This window comes from Electrophorus electricus, chromosome 1, assembly GCF_041902795.1.
Source record: "Electrophorus electricus isolate QZ-2024a chromosome 1, ASM4190279v1, whole genome shotgun sequence".
Taxonomy (NCBI): domain Eukaryota; kingdom Metazoa; phylum Chordata; class Actinopteri; order Gymnotiformes; family Gymnotidae; genus Electrophorus; species Electrophorus electricus.
In genome coordinates, this window is record NC_137497.1 from 28,554,499 (window position 1) to 28,577,822 (window position 23,324).

At 35.8% G+C, this 23,324-nt stretch overlaps 1 protein-coding gene across 5 annotated transcripts in view; it reads right to left on the reverse strand.

Annotated features, from left to right (window-relative positions):
• Positions 1 to 9,012: 9,012 nt before the first annotated feature.
• rabl6a (RAB, member RAS oncogene family-like 6a) overlaps positions 9,013 to 23,324 on the reverse strand; it is a 31,960-nt gene continuing 17,648 nt past the window's right edge. The window contains exons 11-17 of one of the 5 annotated variants that reach the window (XM_027007963.3): positions 20,259 to 20,629; positions 16,364 to 16,526; positions 13,018 to 13,218; positions 12,284 to 12,515; positions 11,890 to 12,073; positions 11,742 to 11,800; positions 9,013 to 11,510 (exon numbers count right to left, since the gene is read on the reverse strand). In XM_027007963.3, the coding sequence (XP_026863764.2) occupies positions 11,313 to 11,510; positions 11,742 to 11,800; positions 11,890 to 12,073; positions 12,284 to 12,515; positions 13,018 to 13,218; positions 16,364 to 16,526; positions 20,259 to 20,629 (1,408 nt within the window). In that variant the 3' untranslated portion in view covers positions 9,013 to 11,312. Of the gene's footprint in view, positions 11,511 to 11,741; positions 11,801 to 11,889; positions 12,077 to 12,283; positions 12,516 to 13,017; positions 13,219 to 16,363; positions 16,527 to 20,258; positions 20,630 to 23,324 lie in introns of all 5 variants that reach the window. The other 4 variants (XM_027007961.3, XM_027007964.3, XM_081714069.1 and 1 more) reach the window with 4 other exon arrangements.

Sequence of the window (23,324 nt, forward strand, 5' to 3'; positions counted from 1 at the left end):
TAATTGCAGGACGTCTCTATATAAAATGTTGCGTGAACGTTTTTTTTAACTTTTGCATAATTGTCAGCAGGGAGAAACAAGCATTACAATCAAATTTATCCTCGCATCTGGTAAAACTTGGCTTTAACATATCATGTGCAAGAATATGTAAAGAAATGGAGGAACACATATGATTTGCTCAACACTGAGTGATGAAACAATGGTCAGCAGCCTCATTGAAAACAAATAATCGCGTAATCAGTAAATAGCCACTCAGGTTTCAAATATGAGGCAAGTCAATTCTGTCTGGCCAGAGCGAATATAGAATGTAATATGTTTGTACTTAAATAAAATATAAATAAGTAAAAATGTGTCTGGTTGACTTTTTTTAAAGAAAGAAAATAAAACATGGAGTGTATTTAGTCTGAATATCAAGTGTTGTTCCCAACTTGCCAAAAGAGAATAAAAGTCCTTGACAAACTTTCAGACTCAAGAGGTTTTGACTGAAAACAGTGTGCGAGTACTTTGATAGGAGATTCCCTTATATAGGGAAATAAACAAGCGAAAACTCGACACAGGCGTTACTAATGAATGAACAAGAGGTTTATGGGTAATGTAGTCCATAGAGTGTGTTTTTGTGGAAGACATGACAAGGATGAAGCACTGGCCAACATGATATAACTAGTCAACATAACTAACTGAACTAACTGAATAAACATCACTAAGGTACATTTTTTTTCTGATTGACTTTTGTCATGATGTATTGGCTACAGAGCTCAGGTTTTTGTGGCCTTTGTGGGGAAAAGAAGATAGCTAGTTATTTAATTGGTCTGCATTTGCTACCATTACAGCCTACACCTAATGAGTAAGCTGATCTAATATACTAGTGATAGCTTGCTAGCTAGCTAGAGAACAACCAGTTAATGAAAGAAAGAACTGTGCTAATTGTCACATAAATGAAGACTTTTCAGCATACAGCAATGTTAACTATAGTGTTCCACAAGGATCTGTTCTAGGGCATCTGCTTTTTTCTTTATATATAACAGCACTAGGTAACATTGTATGTAAACAATATACTAGTTTCCAATGCTATTCCACTGTTATATGGCTCATCCAAACCAGACATATATTATCTTAATATTATTGAGGAATGCGTAAAGGATGTCAGACACTGGATGTTGAGAAACTTTCACTTAATCCTGACAAAACAGAAATGCTTCTATTAGGCCCACAGCTAGGACATTGCTCTCTAATTACATATTGAACCTCAATGTTCTCCCAATTACATCTTCTTCAACAGTTAAATATCTCTGAGTTATTATGGATCCAAGTCTCTCATTCGAAGCTCATGTAAATAATATTTCTAGGACTGCCTTTCTCCACCTCAGGAACATTGCAAAGATTAGGAACATACTCTCTTCACATGATGCAGGAAAGATAGTCCATGCATTTATCAATCCAGATTGGACTACTGTAATACTTTACTATCTGGCTGTACCACTAAGTGCTTAAAACAAGCTCCAGCTAAAATTCAAAATGCAGCAGCCAGAGTTCATACTAGAACTAGAAAGTTTGATCACATTACTCCTATCTTAGATACCTTACACTGGCTCTCAGTAAAATTTTTGTTTTGATTATAAAATACTTCTAAGGACCTACAAAGCATTGAATGGTCTTGCCCTACAGTACCTCAGTGAACTCCTAGTGCATTACGACCCTCCACATCTGCTTAGATCAAAAGGTGCTCTTTACTAGTACCAAGAATAAGAAAATCGTCCACAGGGGCAAAGCCTTTCCCTATAAACCTCCCATACTATGGAATAACCTTCCTGTAAATGTTCGAGACTTAGACAGTCTCAATACTTAAGTCTAGGTTGAAAATCTATCTGTTACAGTCAAGCAATTTATTAAGCAGATAGATAAAGTCGTAGATCTCGGGGTCCATGGGCATTGAGAGTTATGGTAAACTGGGATGTTATGATGCTGCACCTTCACCTCTTTTTTTGTCACTCAAGTTTGTTGACTGAAAGCAGCAGAGTGCTGATGTTCCTGGGAGCACTCATACCTGTTTACTTCTGGCTCTATCCTTTTATCTGCCGGAGTTCATCTTTGCGCTTTACAGTTCTGTCATTTACACACTTTTATACCTGGACATGCCTAATAATCTATTCTCTCCAAGCTACATCTACTCCTGATGTCATGTTGTTACTGAGCCTCAACCTGTCTCAGCTGCCATGGCTCCTCCCACTACCCTCTGATGCCCCCCTGCTGTATTCCACCATACCTCCAGATGTTGTCATACAGACGTTCTCATGCAAGATGGGTTTCTGACACACAGAGACCACTGAAACCAGACTAGGACTTCTAGAAAACCAGAATAGAAATTCATTGCTTGTTTCTTTATTTTTATTTTTTTTCTCTCATAACATATTCTGCTCATTATTTTGTATATTGTTGCTATTGTAGTGTCTGTCGGTCAGAGGAGAATGGGCCCCCACTTTTGAGTCTTGGTTCCTTTCAAGGTTTCTTCCTCATGCTCTAGGGAGTTTTTCTTTTCCATTATCACCCTTGGCTTGCTCAGTGGGGGCTTGGACTCAGACCTGCTTTATGACAATGGCTGTTGTAAAAAGTGGTATATAAATACATTTTGACTAAATATAGACTCTATGATGTAAATCATCTTATCCAAAAATTTATGCTTTTATTTGGTAAAAATAGAGCATAGAGCATTAAAATGTGCCCATGTTATGTATGCCCAGGAGTAGAATTAGAAAAGGCTAAAGTAGTGGGTGTATCACCTGATTCAACTATAGAAAGCTGCTATGGAACATAATGATAATTGGTCAATTTCAGAGGTGTTGCACAGCTGTTAGTGGAAAGGCTGTGGTCACCCTTTTGATGCAAGATTGGCCATCTCTGGGGTGAGTATGAGGGTATTGATTTTATTCTATGTAATGGCACATTTATGCATGCAGACAGAATGTATCAAATTAAGAATCCTTAAAATGTCAATTACATAGACTAAAACTGACAGCTCACAAACAAAAATATAAGTTGTTTAAGCTGTATCACTACAGATGGCCAAGTGCTTACGGGTTCACTCAGATAATTTACACACTACAATTGCTAAATTTAAAAATGTGACATACACCACATTCTCAATTTGTCACATTAAATATTCTATAATAAATATTAAACCAATACAATATTCATTGATTACACAGTTTACTCACCAAGCCAGCTGCACTGGCTCTATTAACAGCAGCTCATCTACAATGCTCCACATGTCCTTTTCCTGCTAACTCAAAATGTTAACAAAATTACATCTACAGTTGTGGCCAAAAGTTTAGAGACCGACTAAAATTTTGGCTTTCACAAAGTTTACTGCCTCAGTTTTTCAGTTTTTTAGATCCTTTTGTCATATATATATATATATATATATATATATATATGTTATAGTGAAATACAATAATAAGCATTTCATAAGTTTTTATTGACAAATACATCCAGTTTAAGCACTGTAATATTTACATTGTTGACCCTTCTTTTTTAAGACTTCTGAAATTCACCTTGGTATGCTGGATATCAGCTTCTGGGCAAAATCTTGACTGATGGCAACCCATTCTTGCCTAATCAATGCTTGGAGTTGATCACAGTTTCTGTGTTTTTGTTTGTCCGTGTGTTTTTGTTTCCTGGCCATGGAACCAAAATTTCAATGTTTTTTCACTGATGAGAAGCAACCCCACACATGAATGGTCTCAAGATGCCTCACTGTTGGCATGACACAGGACTCATGTTAGCACTCATCTTTTCTTCTCTGGACAATCATTTGACCAGATGTCCCAAACAGTCTGAAGGTGACTTCATCAGAGAAAATAGCTTTACTTCAGTCCTCTGCAATCCAGTCCCTATACTTTCTGCAGAATATCAGTCTGTCCTTGATGTGTTTCTTGGAGAGAAGTGGCTTCTTTGCTGCCCTTCTTGACACCAAGTCATCCTCCAAAAGCCTTCGTCTCACTGTGCATGCAGATGCACTAACACCTGCCTTCTACCAGTCCTGAGCAAGCTCTCATCCAAGGGAGTGGCATTCCTAAAAATTCTGCCTAAGAACACTGCCATGAATAAGGAAGGGTCAACACTGTAAATACTAAGTCTTTGCTTAAACTGGATGTATTTGTCAATAAGAAGTTACACAACCTATGAAATGCTTATAATTGTACTTCACTATTCCACATAAACATCTGACAAAAAACAGAGGCAGTAAACTTTAAACCAAAATTTGTGTCAGTCTGAAAACCTTTGGCTATGACTGTACATTAATGTTCCGGAGCTAAATATAAATATAAATAAATATTAAATATAAAATACTTAAATATTAATTTCATTTCATGACTGCTGATCAGTTTTTACAATTGAGTAAAATGGAATGTTTGAGTAATGTATACAAAATGTGTAAATGGTGACTCTTATACTAAGAAACATAATATTGCCTACTAGTGCCTATTGGTTTAAAGCCAAATATTACAAAAATACTATCACAGTGATAATTTTCTCTATTTAATAATGCTCCCTTTGTTTGAAATACATGGGTAAAATCCAATTAATCAATTATAATTGTTCACCATCATGTTCACAATCCATAAGGTCACAAGATTCAGCACATCAGTAAAAAACAAAACAACAATTAGGAAATCTCAATGAGCTATGTGATTGCATTAATCTACTTCATTAATAATTATTAGCATCCTTAGCCCGGACCTGACCTTACCAACACCTGGCTGCTATTAAGGACAACAGTCCTTGTTATTCTTTTTAATTGTCCACTTGGGTTTATTTTCTTTGAATAGTATTTTAATATTTCCCTGATTCTTGGCCATATGGCTGTGATTTCTTGCAAAATGGATAGGCTTTGTAGGGGACAATTTATTTTGGCACTGCACCCCAGACACACCTTTTTGGTACTTCCTGGCATTTCTGAGCAGAAGGAAATTACTTCAACATAATAGTGAAAATAAGTAATTTGACTGTTACAGTTGTCCAAAATGAAATCTCATTAACAAGACAGTGAAAATACCATTTGTCTTGCCAGCAGAGGAACCTTGATGATTGTACATGCCAGCAGAGGAACCTTGATGATTTATGAGCAGATGCTTATGTAACCTTACTTAAAAAGCAAACTAAAAATGACTTCTGAATTATACAATGCAACATTTAGGGCAGGTGTTAAGTTTTAAGTTCTGCAATTAGCCCACCTATTCTTAAATCTATAGTGATGTCAGTATCGTGACTAAAGAGTATTGTTCTTAATTCAACTCATTTGCCAGGCTGCAGCTCTCCTTTTTTGACACAGGAACACACATATGCACTAAAAATGTCACATGCATGTAAGCATTAAGTAGAACGGAATTTTACTATTAGACAAAGGAGTCAGACTTGGACATGTATTCATCAGCTCTTATTCAGGATCTCATATTATCTCCATTATTTTACATAAAAAGTGGTTGCTCCAACATACTTTCCAATGCACATAACAAGTAATAAAGGTTATAATTATGGTTATAATTTGTAGGTAATGTACATTATACTGCATTTATATATATATATATATATATATATATATATATATATATATATATATATATATATATATATATATATATATATTATAATACAGTGTGAAAATGTAATAGTTATGTAGTGGTTCAAGGAGTCTAATTTCATGGTTGCCACGTTTTACAAATTTCTAAATTAGGGTGCACGTACCTTTATTGCCGTTTAAAAATTTGGTGAACCAAAATAATTTCACCTGTGACAAGGTGGGTGGACTGCTGCCACAGGGGCTGTGGCATTTAAAATTTGCTGGTAAAACTATATTTTCCGACCCATTTTGGCTTAAAAAGCTCTACAGCCAGACATGCAGCACAGTATTTTGCTCACTTCATGTGAAAGGTGTCCAGTTTCTCACAATGGGATATTGTGGACACCATAGAAAATATATTTAGTTTACTAACTAAATACAGCTAATTAAATTATTTTTTTCATAAGAAAAAAAAATTCTATTGTGACTATTAAATGTGAATCAGACATTTGGCATTTCATTACATAATTATATAATTAAAAATATTTGTCACATCGCAATTAGTTTAAATTATTCTCATAATATATGCATCATATTTTTTTATACATAACACTGATGCATATGTATAAATTTGTAGAAGATAGAAAGTAAAATAAAAAGACAAAAAATGTCCGTTTTTCTCAGCTAACATTGCACATCAGAATGTATCCTTCTGTGGCATAAAAATGCATTTAGTGTAACTTATTTTCATCCCTGTTATGTTTGGACTCCAATCAGTAATGGGCTCTACTGTCATTGAGACAGAGTGAGTCATCAGGTACATGTAATCATTGTGGTCATTACATATGGTGGGTACACTGGCAAGCCAGCCAGCTATGACATCATAAAGACCCAGACTGACACTACCATCTGCTCCCAGCTCATTCTACAGCACCCCCCCCCCCCCCCCCACCCACAAAAACACACACAAACACCCTTGTGACCTAAAAAAATAGTAGGATTTTCAATAATGAGTGAGCTGCAATCAATATTCTTGGTAGTCAAATTTTCAGTACTATTTTCTGCACACCTCCTTTTCGTGTAAAGTTTCAGCAGAAAAGAATAATAAAGTATTTAGGCATTATCTTACATTTAGTCATTGCATATTGCATTATGCAGATGGGCTTTGCATCAATACAGCTGGGCATTATGGACTGAGCACTCAAAGATGATTTATACAATATATAAGTATATATAAGTTTCCAGAAGTAGATAAATCCCCACATAAATATACACAGTGATTCAAGATCCAGGCTCTGCCCATGCTCTGAATAATGTTGGCAGCAGCCCTGACATTCCAAACTCCTCAGAAAAGAAGATCCTTTTGTTGCCAATCTTTATACTATACACCAATTGTGTACATTGAATTAATGTCATATGTTTTACTCCTTTCCAGTAATTTGTAGAATAGGCCATTGTGCTAAACTGTCACAACAGCTTTTTTGAAGTCTATGAGACATGCAAATATTTTGTTTTTGTTAACATGTAAGTCAATTAGAGAGTGTAGGGTAAATATAATCAGATGTGTGTTGATTTGGTATGAATCCAATCTTACATTTACATTTACGGCAGATGCTCTTATCCAGAGAGACTTACAAAAGTGCTTTGTCATTTACTCCTGGCCAGTACAGTAGGAGGGAGTCCAAGATACCATTGAACTAGAATGCTGTTGAAATATGGATCAGTGCTGATGCCTAGAAGTACAAAACAGATTAGCTCTAAAACAGACAATAAGTGCGTTAAATAATACCCTACAACAAGTAATAGTCTAGCTTTGAAATTAGAAGAGACTGCACAAACACCTGGGCATCTTCCTGTGAGAGAAAGACTTACTACAGACTTGATGTCAGAGAAGTAACTTACACTCAGAGTTAGGCTGAATAGTTTGAGGATGACCTATTGGAATTTTATACTTATGTGCTTAATCATTTCCTTTAAAATGCCATCAGGCCCACTTATTTTTTTAGGTTTTAGAGTGGATATTTTATTATCTGTTCATTAATGGGCAAGTCCAGAAGGTTCTGGAAGACTTTTATTGTCAGTTCTAATATATTATATTTTTCAGTTATATTCTTTTGTCCAGGTATTGTACTGGTGGATAATTGATTATAGAATTATTTAAAAGGTGTACATTTAAAATCAATGTCTCTACTTTGAAAAGCCAATTCTTCTCTATGTTTTTTGATTTAATAACTCTTTTAATTATTTCCTAATTTTTTGTCATTTTTTGTCATTCTATGTCAAAGCACTTATCTCTTATCTCTTAAGGTTTGTTCCTTAATTGCTTTAGTTTACATATTTTGCAGATGTAGTAAATGCGGCATGACATATTCTTGACTGAAAGATTGATGCCTTCATTACTGCTCTCCAGTAAGGTCTCTAAAAGTATTTTATTTCGTGAGTGCCATTTTGGCCAATCTGTATGAATACCTTTTTACACTCTCAGAGGTCCACCTAGTGCTCAGTAAGGTGCAATTCCAAATCATTAGTGTATAACAGAATGATATTCTTTAATACACTTCCTTAAATTAGCCAAAGAAGATAGTAAACTAATTGCAATTAAAAATAAGTAAGTAGGGGAATCTTGAATAATAAATATTTAATATTTTACATATTTGTGTGTCAAACACTACCTGACAAAAAAAAAAAAAACCCCAAAAAACAAAACACCCTGCTGTTACAGTCAACCCTGAGGCTTCTGCAGAAGTGTGTGAGGATTTTATAAGTTTTTTTTTATTGCTCTGGTAAAAGATCTGCTGGGAAAACTTGCATTCACATGGTCCTGGCATTCACATGGATGTCTTTGATGTACTAACCACCTAAATATTGTTGCAGACCAAATACACTCCTTCATGGAGATGGTAATCCCTAATGGCAATTCTCTCTTTCATCATCCTAACTCTTGTATCATCCTGACACTACAAAGGTTGTTCAGGATTGGTTTGAGAAACATGACAGAGTTCAAGTTATTTATTTGGCCTCCCTTCCCCAAATCTCAATCTGAGGATCTGTGGAATGTTCTGGAAAAACAAGCCTGATCCATGGAGACCCCAACTTGTAACTTTAAAGGCTCTGATGCTAATGTCTTGGTGCCAGATACCACAGGACACTTTCAGAGGTCATGAGGAGTCCATGCCTCAACAGGTCCGAGCACAAGGTGGACCTACACAATATTAGTCAGGTGGTTTTATTGTTTTGGTTGATCGGTGTACACGCTCAATGTCTACATATAATTATACCATAATCAGATTTTTGGTCTTGATTCATGTTTTTCTATCAAAGAGACTAATTTAAAGTGTAAGGGTACAATCCTATACAGAATTTATTATTTGATTAAAAGTCACATTCTATGAGGAGTGAAATGCATATTGATGAGAAAAAAAATGTATACACTAATTTTAAGCAAATAAATGTAGACTATTCTCCAACAAAAACTTTGCAATATATAACCAATATCGAAAGATATGAAATTAATATCCTTTGCATACAAAAAACTAAGCGCTATGAAGCGTGTAGAGTGATAATTATAGAGATAGGCATACAGACATAAAAGTCATGACTCAATCTACCAAATCCTTTTCTGCTAGTGGGTGAACTTAATACTGGTTAAACTATTATGCTAATCTTTGGTGAAAAGAGGAAAACAAAAGGGGGCAGGTAGGTGATTAGTGTTTCTTTGTGTGTCCAAATTAAAATCACAGATGTTCTGTTACTACATTATGTCCTTTTGCAACGCCTTTATTTGGACCCCACTGTCTGAGTTCCAACATGAAATAAATATCTTTGCATGAGTTAAAAAGATTCTGCTTTATGGTGTCTTTAGTATTCAAGGATTATCGGTACATGGATATCTTGGACATGCCAAAATCACCACAACCAAAAAGTGACTCAAATTCACTCAGGGGATGGACAAAGTTAACATACGTGGTAAAAATGACTGAGCAAGCCACAAATAGCTGAGCAAACAATTTGTTTCATGAATATATTAATGTATACTGTGTACAATGTACAAAAACTAATTTCTGACTAATTTGATTCAATATATGAAAAAGTATAAAGATATTAAAAATAATTTACACAGCAGTATTGGAGAGCAAGTTCAACAATATTCCTTATGACCAGATAATTTAGAGACCAATCTTTCTACAAAGTTGCACTTGAGCATGAAATGATCTACCAATGAGTACATTTTTGATTCACACCTTTAATTTAGTAGAAATAAAGGGATGACACGCATAACAAATAAAAAAGAAAGACACAAGCATATACTGAACAATACACAATTAAAAGATGGTAATCAAATATCCTTTTACAATTTATATTGATTTGAAGGACTCAAACAAGAATTATGTAAACCACAAACACTAACTCAATGGTTTGATGGCATGTTTCCTTCCTAATGTTAATGAATAGTGAATGGATTCAACAAGGATTGAAATGAAAAACTTTGCTTTGTTTATACTGTTCCTAAAACAATGGGGCAAAAGCCAGCACCCTCATGCTATTTTGGTTTACGATAGGGGTAAGACCTTTGTAATGAATGGGGAGTATCAGTTCATACCTCAAATGTTATGTAAACAGCAATGAGTTTATAAAGGGGTTTTCATTTGTCCGATTCTGACTTTCATCTTTTCTCGGAAACTGGGTCCAGAACAAAAAGGAAATACATACATTATATAGGCTCTTTCTTGGTGAGCTCCATTCTAATTATTTTGATACTTTACAATGTAAAGTGAGACTTACCACAGAATTGTTTTGCATACATTTGTACATTACATTTTCAGCTCGTCAAACCCTCCTGAAATACCGTAACCCTTCTGTCAAACCCTCCTTAAATACTGTATCCACACATGCAACACATACTTCCAATATAATAGGGATAATTTCAATCATATTACACTTGTGCCATTATTTTTATTTCCTTGCTGCATTTATGCTGGGTTATATAATATGCATGGTGCATCTCTGACAGTTTTGTGGTGAGTAGGCAGCATTAATGATCGAGTAAACATGGAAATGCTATTTGATACTTTATCTTCCATATTTAATGTAAATATGCACTACCAATTAAGGCGTTAATATAAAAATATTAAGTAGCACACAATTTTTCAGAGTAAATGTAATTATGTGGCAATTGGGGCGCTTTTGTCTGGTTTGTCTGGACACACAAATTCACACATTTACAATTTGAAACCGGAAGACACTGAATGTAAGCATGGAAAATAAATTATAGTGTTGACAATTTTATCTGTGTGGAATGTTCTACACAGTCATGAAACACATACAAATATATACTCACGCAAAAAGACAAGCTAATGCGAGTAGTATCAAACTGTACTGAGTTCTTGGGTAATATCTTGATATTTGTTTCAACATTACTTAATTGTGAAATTTGTTGGTAAATAAAATAGAAATAAAACCAGCAGAACATCTTCACTCTCCAAAACCATGGAAAACCACTGGTAATTCATTCAGAAGTAAACAGAAATTCATAAATTTAATTAAAATAAATTCATAAATTAAATAAATAGCTGACACAGAATATGCACTGGAAATAAAGTCAGATAAAAGAAAACAAACAAAAAAAGTAAATAAGCAAAAACACATGCACAGCAAAATTGGGTAAGGTGGAATGACAGTCAACAACCCAGCCATGAATGGATCTGACTGTGACAATCAGAAATCAGGAAAGTGGCCTGGTAGGACTGTTCAAGTGTTATTGTTCTTTATAGTATTTTTTCTCACTCCTCCCTATCCCCTCCTCTCCTGCAAGGAAGGCCTCCAGATCATCCAAAGTTCCAGATTTCTTGCTCTTTGATGATGACTTCTTTTTTTTGTCCTCATCTCCTGTTCCTGATTCCTCTTTCTCTTTTTTCTTATGTTTGTGTCGTTTCTTAGTGCTCTTCTCATCCTCCTATGTGAAACATTTGTTGGATCTTCAGATTTGACATCTAAGTTTCTATGTTTTCCAAACTGACAATTTTAACATTTACTCCAGTACATAATTCATCCATGATTAATTCATTTTCAAGAAGACACATCAAGTTTAAATACATTAATTGCAACAATAAATATTACCATAATGGTTACAATACCTGTACATTTATACATACTGGCATGCTAAGCTTTTAGCCCTCAATTTTACCTCTTTATTTTTCTTTTTCTTTTTCTTCTTGTCCTTTGTTAATTGCCTGCTTTCAGTGTCTGCAAGGCACAATACTGCCTCAGAACTATGAAATCCCAAAATGTACAAATGCTATTTCACTACAGAGAATGAAACAGGAGTGCTCTACCTTCCTGATCCTCACTGCTGTCTTTGTCCTGAGGAATACTCTCTTCAAATGCCAGATTAAACAGGTCAATGTCACGTATCAGGCTCTTGGAAGAGGGGGTAGTAATTTTTGTGGGCTCTGTGAGGCTAGCTAACACAAACCCGTCATCTGACTTGTCAGATATGTCATCTGTTGCTGTAAAAGACTGCTTTACAAAGCAGTATCCAAGTGATGACAATATAGAGTGAAATGTTAAAAAGGACAATTACCTTATCAGTGAAAAAAATAAAGCCATATTGTGGAAAAAATACTCCAAAGAAAGGTAGAAAGACAACAGCATGATACAGTAATACACTTGTCATATATATACACAAATTGGTCTAATGATTACAATGGAATAAAAAATGTGTATTACCTTCTTTTTAGCAAGTCCAGGTTTTTTGCTCTCAAAATCTGGGTAATCCATGACAAAAGAAAGCACATGCTGAACCATAGGACCCTCATGATCAGAATCAGATGATTTTGCTTCCACCGTGCTCCTTGACTTGTTCTTTTGCATAGGAATGGTGAATGCAGTTTTCAAGCCCTGAGGTCTTTCAACTGGTTTGGACTTAAGTGACTGTTGCTTGATTGAACTGAACATGAGTCTGAAAATGTACAGGTTATGTACTGGTTAGTTTAGATTAAAAATAAATAAATAAATAAAACAACCTACTGGTGTTTTACTTTGCACAGTATGACAATGGTAAAGTAAAGTGATGCTAGAGAGCATTCTCCATTAGAAGGCATTAATGCTAATACAAATTAATTTTTGAAGATAATTGTGGACACATTGAAAATTACTGCAGTTTGGTTAAGCCTACTAATTTAATTGAGAAGGTGCTTTGTTCATAAGAACATATTTTAATCTGTTTCACATATACACATATTTATACCATTAAAATTGGAGAAACCTCCTTACAAAATGTTGAAATATCAATTATAGACTTTCAGTTTGGAAAGTCATCAGTGTCAAGGCCAGAGCACATCAAGCCAAAGTTCTACACCATTGTCAACATAACACCATTGTCAACAAAAGACTGTTGGCATTTCTTTGAGAATGCTGGCTCAGTGTGCTCTGGGCTTTGCTTACTGTCATACAAAAGTTACCCTTTTGTGTTGAAGCTAGTGCTGAGCTTCTTGTTCTGAATCCCAGGAGGCATAGGTTGGCTCTCATCTTCTTCATCGCTGGTTAGGGTGATGCCTAAGCTTGGGGCTGCTGCTTTAGGCTGGGCTGGCTCTTGGTCATCTGGGTCCAAATCATCCTGGAAACCAGACACTAGTGGATTCCCTCCTCTTCCCTCACCATCACTACATTTCACAGAAGTAGGAAAGAAATTACCCACATTATTTGTGAAAATGTGTGCAAAACACCTAACTAGTCATAAACCTGTAAAGTATAAGAGGTTACTGCTCATGGCAACATCTAGTATTTTGTGCTGCATATGTTTTCTGACCTTCATGTGTTTTTATATTAGTTTGAGTCTTTGCTTATTGCTGTTTATATTTGTATATAAAGTGCTAAATTGTCAGGCCCCACTTGGATGCTATAACCTGCCTTGCCTACTGTGTTCTCAAAATGCAGGGTTCCTATAGTCAGGGGAAGAGCGTTCTCTATGAAGGCCCTGAGATATAGAACAGACTTCCAGCTTTAATCCAGGACAAAGACACACTCCAATTTTTTAAAATCTACGTTAAAGATTTACTTATTCTTATTTATTGTGTCAGAACGTAATATAATTCACCTTCAAACATGTACAGTGATCAGTCATAACATGAAATCCGCCTGCCTAACATTGTGTAGATACATATATACATATATTTTAGACCAGGCTAGGTCTAACAATAAGGTTTTCAGAGACACAGGGTGGCACTATGGGTCCATGGAAGAAAACATGGACCTTGAAATGGTAGGGTCTATCTGGAAAAGAACAGCACTAGAGGTAGTGCAGTGGTCTCTATCTATACTGCTGCAGCTTGAGCCATCATGGCTAGATCTGTTTTCTTGCACATTTGAAGCATTCATTAACTTCTTGTGCGCACCCATAATGGTTCATCTCAACCTTGAGATGCCCTTTGTGGTTGAATACCTCTGATGTGGGAGAAGGGATGTGTTATCCCAACAGAAGAACCCAAGAAACTGTCCAGCTGAGTTCTCTAACAAGAGTCCTGCAGAGTGCAACTATAATTGTACTTCTATTTCAGGTATTCTGGCACCATGGGATACTTCACTGACAAATAGCTGGTCCCATGGTGAATACACTGTGTGTATTTGATTTATTTCCAAAATGATTACGTCTGTCCTTTTAAATGCTTCCAAGATAACTTCAGATTTTGTCATAGAAAATTCAATTACCAAGAAAGCAACTGCGTGACATGTTGAAATAGTACATAGAATGTAAGGTTCTTTATTTGGTTGCTCACATCTTTATACAAAAGCATGTGTTTATTTCCTTCACAACCTTACACAAAAAATGCAAGCCTTTAGTTACCACAAAATGCATGTTAGTCATTTAGGAGTGTTTTTGAATAAAAAGCTAAAACCCTGTTCTCGTAGATTCTGTGGTTGCTGTTAGGCCATAAAGAGCTGTTTTCTTTGGTATGAAGGAGCGATACTCGTTCACACCTAGAACTACCAAGGTACTGGCAGAGGGAATATCAAATTACTTCACAAGTGTTGACCAGATGCAACTGGCATGAGTAGCAGCTGTTTCAGCAAATGCTGCATTCTGAAAACGTAGACACCTCATTTGCCTACTGAATGAGGGAGGGCAATGCACACAGCAAAAGTTGAAGTTTATGTGGAGCTGTTTGGGTGCAGATATAAGCTGGAAGCTGAGAGTGACGGTTCAATGGCTTCTAGCATGAACTACGAAAGAAAGTATTTGTGCTTTTGTGATGGGAACAAGGTAAGAAAGTTTACAAAATTAATGTTTTGTAAGACTAAATGAATGTTTGTGCATATGAGAATGCATACTATTTATTTAAAGTATTACAGTAATACTGTACTTTAGCCTGTTAGCAATTAAGTTAATATCATTTAGCCGTATTCAACGAAACCATTAACAATTAAGCTAATATTGTCTTTTAGTAAGTTGTGGAACACTGATGTTTTAGCAAAAAAAATCTTGCACACTCGATGTTTTCTGACTGACAACTTTTTATGCATTTGACAGGTTTTTGGGCACTATGGAGATGTCCTGGACACCTAGTGGAAAATGCTGTGTAGCTACGGAGTAAACATGTATATACTCAAAATTGTTCACTATACCTGACAAGACCCTGATGAGTCAGGAAATGTAGAGCATGACTAAAAATTGATATCCACCATCCAAATACACATTATAAACCCCAAAAATAAAAGGCCCTTGTTTTTTTCAACATTTTCTCTTGTATTAGATGAGCTCAAACTGAACCTAAATGACAGAAAAAAGCCTGGATGTGAATTAATATCTTGGCCCAAGTGTCTACTTCAACTTGAATCCTGAATAATCACTTTGTTACATGTACAATTTCAGATATCTAGTGTTAAAGTGTAGAAGTACAAATCATTTTTTTTTTAAAAAGCTTAAAATTGTACTTAGGGGAGGTGTACTTAGGGGTAAACATCATGTGCACACCCATAATGGTTAATCTTGACCTTGAGAGGCTTTTTGTGGTTGGATGCCTCTGATGTGGGAGCAGGGGCTGTGTTATCCCAATGGCATGGATGGATAACCCCATCTTCCATTTAATACAGTATACTTGTGCTGCAAAGTTGTTTTTGTTGTACTATGAGCTAAAGCCTAATAGCAACATTATGTTGACTGCCTTGTTCTGCAGTAACAAAAAGCAGCAAAGATATACTGACAATGTTCTAAATAAGGTTTGGCCTAATGTTAAAATAATAATGGATACCTCATTAACAAACACTGTTAAAGATAAGAATTACCAGCGCATCCATACATCAAGTACACAAAAATACAAATAAAAGGACACTGCATTACTGCAGAAAGTATTCATATATAATTATTTTTATGCAACAAATCAAATGTCAATATATGCACAGAAACATTCAGAAAGTCTAAGAAATGAACAATTTCTTCATTTAAATATAAGGTTTTTGCTTGGCAAACAGCAACAACTTTAAATATGTAAAGTATGACCAGTAAAAAAAAAAAATTGTGATATTTGTGTTTTTGACTAATCATTAGCTATTAAGATTTCATCTTATTAATTTATTTATTACACTTTTCTTTGGTGTGTTTTGTTTGGTGTATAGTGTGCAGCCATAGAACCATACATCCCTCAGTACCACGGCTGTTATAAATTTTACAATCAATATAAGATAAAAGAAATGTACAATATTAGATAAAAAAGATCCTTGTTTCAATCTTACAGTAAGCTTGTGTCTTTCAAAGGTGAACAGTTGTTTAGGCAAATAGGACTATAAAAATTATATAAGTATATAGCTTGCCTGTCACTTCCCTGCGCAGAAGCCACTGCTTGAGTTTTGTTCTTGGGTTTGGTTGTTGCTCCACTGTCCTCCAGACATTTCTGGTCCTGCTCCACTTCTGGCCCAGAGTAATTCACATTCTGTGCCATCCCAGAGGACTTAGAAGCCTCATAAGATGCTACTTCTATAGAACAGGGGAGATAGACATAGTCTACAAATACTTTCATAAAATGTCTATTGCAGACTAATTCATTAACAAAAAAAACAAAAAACAAAATACAAATATTAATGTAAATTACATGAATATATCTTGCCTGGTAAAATAAAACCACATGCTGAAAATCGTTTAAGCACCAAGAAGGAATTGTGTGCACCAGTTATTGTTGCTATGGGAGTTTATTAAATTGTCAGCAAAAATGCTTACATGTGTTGACTTACTCAAAAAAAAAAAAAAAAAAAAAAAAACCTGGTCAGTCTTCATTAGTGATTGAGCATATAATGTGTGATAGTTAAGGTAGGTAGAGACTGCACAGGAATGCTTCAGTTTCTTCCGGTTAGGCTATCTGAAGTATAGAGATTGAAATAAAAAGTCCTAAAAATGGACCTGATTGATCTTATCTGAGGTGTCTGAGAGTGCGGTTATTATTGACTTCTCTGTTTGCAGTTTCAACTGATTTACAAAAAATATTCCAGTTTTGTTTCCAAATTGCTGTTATCTAAGTCTAAGCATGGTATATTCAGTCTTCTTATGCAATATCATTAGGTTTGAATTTTGTTTTAAGTTTTTGAAAACTGAAAAATTGAGCCAGTAGGTGTCTGAGAGGCCAGTAGGTACAATCTCTTCACCTCGTCTTGCATCTTTTATTCTTTTGATATCTTCCTTTTTAAAAAAATTAATTTTTTTAGAAAAGTATAAAATAATTTTCCCTCTCATCACCATTTTGCTGTTTCCCCAAGTGTGCATGCTGTAATGTTCATGTTCAATGTGGGATGGCAGGTTGATGTACTAGATGTACTAGAAAGGTAATGGTTATTGGTACATGATCTCATATAACAATACTATTGATATCTGAATTTGTGGTACTGTGGTACCTCATGACCTTTATATCTGTAGGACCATATACAAACAATGAATTGCATAACATTACTAATGAAAAGGGAAAAATACAATAAAATATAAAAGTTAGTGTCTCTATAAGGGGGTGGCAAGGAATAATTGCATGGGCATTAAAAAAAATACATACCCACACACTAACTATGTATTGGAATGGTTAGCTACCCTTGGAACTCCATGGCAACACCAAAGCAACCACTAAACAATAGTATAGCCACCACAGGAGAACTGCTTAAGATGTGCAAATCACTCTGCATTTTGTTTAGGAAATGCATTTCTAGTTCTTATTTTTCTGACATATTTTTGATGGATATCAACACAGAACCAACTCCAAAATGTTCACTTTTATCTTTCTTATCACTCATCCCAGCAGAGCCTCTACTTACTAAGAAGGCTGAGAAATTTTGGCATACCAACCTAACTTCTCAACACCTTCTACAGAAGTACTATTGAAAGTGTTCTTACCAGTGCCATTGCAGTCTGGTATGGAAACTGTACTGCTCAAGACAGAAAGGTGAGTGATTAAAACTGCACAGCTTATTTCCCTGCACTATAGGACATTTACCACACCAGAGTCATCGGGAGAGCTAAGATCATCATCAGGGACAGCACAAATAATTAGGCTGGTGAACAAGTCAACAACTCACTCATACATGCTGGCCCTTCTCACCACTCTGAACTGTTGAACTCATTTTGAGGCTCATACACTATTCAGTGTACTCTTAACTACTCATATACATACTCATTGAACTCTCAACTCTTCACACACCACAACATTCATGGTTTCTAGAGATGTGTTAAAATATTTGTATTGATGGGTTGATTGGTTGATGGTTAATAGTCTGCAATCAAATTGCGAAGCTCAGCGCTCAAACGAACAACTCAACTATCATCCCGGGCTATCAATATTTCAACAACACATCTCCAGAAACTATGAATGCTGTGGTGTGTGAAGAGTTAGGAGTTCAACGAGTATGTATATGTGCAATGCTCAATGGCGCTCATCGCTGGGAGAAATGCGCCTGCAGAGAAATCTCCACGCATGAGCAACTATTATTTCTGCATAAATGTTTGTGATGAAACATACTCCATCGAAGCATCAGTTACATACCACCACTCAACCACCCATCTGCATGGGCAATAGCAAGATCAGATGCCCATAATCGCTTGAAAAAGTACAATAACTGCCTAATGGAACTGATACATGATTTGAATTTAGCAATCGAGCGTAGAGTAGCTAACACACAAGAGAAGAAAAACACTGCGCTGCAGAATAAGTCGTCATGATTAGTAGTTAACAACTGCCGCATCAATGAACAAGCATAGATCCACCGAATCAGCCAAACAACTCCAAATTAGACCTCCACACAAGAAATTTGAACAAACAACATTAATGCTGGATTACATCACCCAAACTCTAAAGGCGGACACTCGGAATGACCAACACAATTCAATCCGCACCGATGATGTCTTCTATTTCACTCTGTACAGGTGCCTTAATTTTTACATTTATTAATAGGTTGTTGTCTATATAGTTTGTTAGTTCTATATAGTTAGCAGGATACAGTCAATTCTTTTTTAAATTAAAAATATTAGAAAATAGTTTCATTTTATTCATGTATTTGCACTACTTACAAATAACTCAAATCAACTCAAACTGGTTTCTTGAACATGACAATGGTTTCAGTGTACTCAAAATTTTGTATTTTGGAGCATGTTTTTAATTTTTCTTTTTTTTTTAATGAAAAATAACTAATGGTCAAAATAACAAAACAGTTACAACAACTTCAGACCACAAATAATGCAAAGAAAACAAGTTCAAATTAATTTATAAACAACACAGTACTAATATATTAACTTAGGATAAGTCAAAAAATCAATATTTGTGTCTGTGAAGGAATTCAATAAACACTTGAATGGAATGGCTGCTGTGCATGTGGACATGCTGATTTAAGAAAAAATCGGAGTGGTTTCTTATTTTTTACGGAGCTGTATATACATATATACAGATACATATACAGCCATCAGACACCAAAGATAGCGTTGAAAGCATTCACAGGAGTGCACCAGGCTCAGTAGTGTTGAATTTTGTTACACACATCAATACCCCTTATCTATCAAATTTGGGTAGAAATGAGTGCAGATTCAGGTAACCAGAATGATGTACACAAATCCATGTCTGATAACTAATGCTCCATATCTGATAACTTGGACTTTTCCTGGTGTTATACACTTTAATGTTATTGCCTAAAACCACATTTAGTAACTTTAAAGTCAAATTAATGCTGATGAGTAGGAACTGCCTGCAGAAGAGCTCTGGCCATTGAGAGAATGAGCCAGCAGCACTCATCTTAAAATGTGGCTTAAATATTTGGCATTGTGTTTAGGTATGGACAAGAAGTCTTCTGACTCATCCTCACCAATCCTGACCTTTCCTGACACAAACCAGGTTTTGCTATGTATTATAATTCCCCCAATAACATATCCACAACAGTTTTAATGACATTCAGCATTCATATAACACCCTCAAATCCTTAACTTACAGTGCAATCAGAAAGTGTTTTTGTGCTTTTTCCCTAAATTCTGCTGTTATATGTTTGTTTCTCAGACATCAATGGCAAGGCTCCCAATGTCTCAAAACACATATGCTCTCTGCTATTAATGTACCACTACATAAAATTATCCTAACATTAACATGCATCCCAGGTATTAATTTTCTACATGAGTATGTTTAAGAATTATGGGACCAAATGTGAGCAACATAAAGTTCTTTCAAAGCATTACAAAAAGACTGAAACTTGCCTGGTTTTTCTGGAGACATCTCTGATGTTGAGGAACCAAACAGACGGGATATAAAGCCTCGTTTCTGAGCAGATGGAGCTATATTGGCTGGGGCGGACACAAGGGTATATGGGGCAACAACAGGTGATTTCAACATTTGTGAGGGAGGCTGAGGCATTATAGGTGCTGAGGACTGAAGTGAGGAATTTATGGGATGCATGCCTGGAACAAGGTGGGGCTGGGGTGGAACAGGGACCTGAGGAGTGCTGGGGTTGGAATTACTCGGGGAGGCAGCACCAGGAAAAATGAGAGGGAAATGGGACCCTGAGGAAGGGCTCTGGCCATTAGATGGTGAGCCATAGGCTTTGTGTGATTCCATCATTTCCATGAATCTGAAACAGAACAGTGCATAATACAGATGTTAAAACTGTGTATGGGGTTGTGCAAATCTATTACTTGTTCCAAGTGCATTTTAAAGTCTAAAATTTCCCATACATGACCCTTATTTATCCAAGTTGCCTAGAGGTGCAAATCCAAGCAACCATATTGAAGTATAAAGTACTGTGATTTAAGGACTGTGATGAAAGCAGTTTTAGTCCAGTGGAAACAAGCCTGCACATACAACATTAAATATATGCATTTAGGGTCTTATTGATATATAAAGCACTGATAGCGTCTTTTTAAATGCTGCACAAGAACACCACAATTAGCATGTCATGCTTTTCTTGCTATCTGACAACTGTTTTAAAAAGTGCTATATAAATAAATTTGACTTTAAAATAAATTTGACTCTTTTGAACAAAATTATCCAATACTTTGAAACACTGGGGGGCGGGGTGTGTGTGTGTGTGTTTCAGGCTAACTTGCTCAGAATATATTCATAGCTCAAACTTAACAGTGATATGTGATGCTCAATTTGTAAAATATATAGCGTTGCACCTTTATCAACTGATGTTACTCAATGCTAACTTTAAATCATGACTCAGATACCTCTTCTCATACAGTAGCCTTGGAAAGGAAGTGCAAGGCAGAATCAGCAAAGAATGTCATGGCTAATGCTACTGAAGTTATGCAGTCACAGTATGACCAACAAATGATGGGGCTTCTCAAATTCACCTGCTTTACAACAAAAACTGCGATGGCCAATTCAAAATTTGGTCATCTTGTTAAAGTCATGAAAGAGATGGTGTCCTTCTTTCAAAAAGCTATGAAAGTTACTTTAAATGTGAAATGTGGATCAGAAATGCACCAAGCTTTTGTAAGGACACCTGCGGGAGGCTGTGGTAAAAAGTCCTGTATTTTCTTTTCTTAGTAGAGAGGATGAGTGCACTGACATAACAGGAAGTGACATATTACATATGCAAGATACACAGATCACAACAAGATTAAAACAAAACTGTTCAGGAACTCTAAAAACTTCAGATGGAAGAGCATACACCATTTTGAGGATATGAAGCAACTGGTGAAAGAGAAGAATTAAACTCAGAGAAATTAAACTCAGAATAGGTAGGGATGTATTGCACAGGTTACTGTCTTACTGCTAGTTAAAGCCAGTCTGTGCAACAGGTGATAAAGTTTCAGCAGGATTTGAGGTCAATCTTTGTATTTTCAGTAATTCTGATTTCAGAGTAATATGCTACATGAATTGCAGAAACAGTCTGATAAGCCCCAACTGAAGTTTCCCTAGCTACAAACAGTGAGTTTGTTGTCAATTCATAGTGCTGCATCAGTGGTGTGTAGATCGATGAACGGCCTGAGAGACGTGCTAGAGCACATGGCTGCCTCCAACACTCAGGACTCTGGCAAAGCCAAGGGTCTAGTGACAGCGGTCAGACATTTCAACTTTGTTGCCCTCTGTCACATGGTGAAGTAAGTACATAGGCATGTGGTCCATCTCTCAAAACATTTTCAGAGAGACTATCTGGACTTCTCCACAGTCCAACCAGTGGCTAAAGGTACCAAAGAGGCCCTGTGAGAAAAAAAATAGTCCACCCTGTTTCTGCAGAAAAGGAATTTTTCAGCTCTCTTCATGGTAGCATAGTTAAAGGAAACATGATTTTTTAACTTTAATACTCAACAATGATTATTCTTTTTGACTTCAAAATTCACAAAAACTGAATTTATTGCTGGATGTCACACTATTTTAGCTTTCATGTTAACATTACCATTTGTGCTAATGCTAGGTTTCATGCTAGTGATTCATGTACATTTGTAAAGCCTGATATTCTCATTCAGTTACATGTTTGATACAACACAGTCTGTCAGATGTCTCCGAAATGCATCATACATCCCATCGGTTCCATTACATGCAAACAAAAACAGAAATACAACATGTGTCTAACTAATCTGTTGTCTTGATTAACAAAGAGAGTTCATTGTTTGTATTCTATTATTTCTATCTCACACATATCAAATTTTTCTATTTATAGGTGACTGGAAAAAAACATGATCTAGGGTTGGTTTCAAAAGACAATATTGGCTTTTCAGATTGTATCGTCTTTCAGCAGACTGTGAGCCATGGCTCAATTATACTAAAACATGCAAACGCATCCAACTTATGTGCCCACTTGAGGAAGCAATTATGAAGAGTCTATGGCCAATACTCAGGGAAAGCAAGCCAATGCAGCAACTTACTCTGCAGCAAATGTTTAACAAGACAACCAAGTGGTCACCAAATGATCCAAAAGCTCAGGGGTAGTGGTAACTCTGTAATAAAATCACATCACTGCCAAGTTGCCACTGAGTAAAGTCCATATTCCTCAACTGCTTGAATTGTATTTAGTCATAACTGAAAGTTGACCTGGATAAAAGCATTTGCTAAATGCTGTAAATGTACAATGTGACAAAACAATCAAGGAAATGACAGCTATATATATATTCTGCCATACTGTTAAAAATGATGGATTATTGAGAAAAGCAAAACACAGAAATAAGGTGAAGACAGACAGGTTGTCTTGTCTTGTTTTGCTAGACTCGATTTACATAAAAGTGAGAGGAAAAGTCTATAACCTTTTGGCCACTAAAAACTTTGGAAGTATTTCCGTCACTACAGACTGCTGGTCAGAATCCACAGAAGCACTCATGATC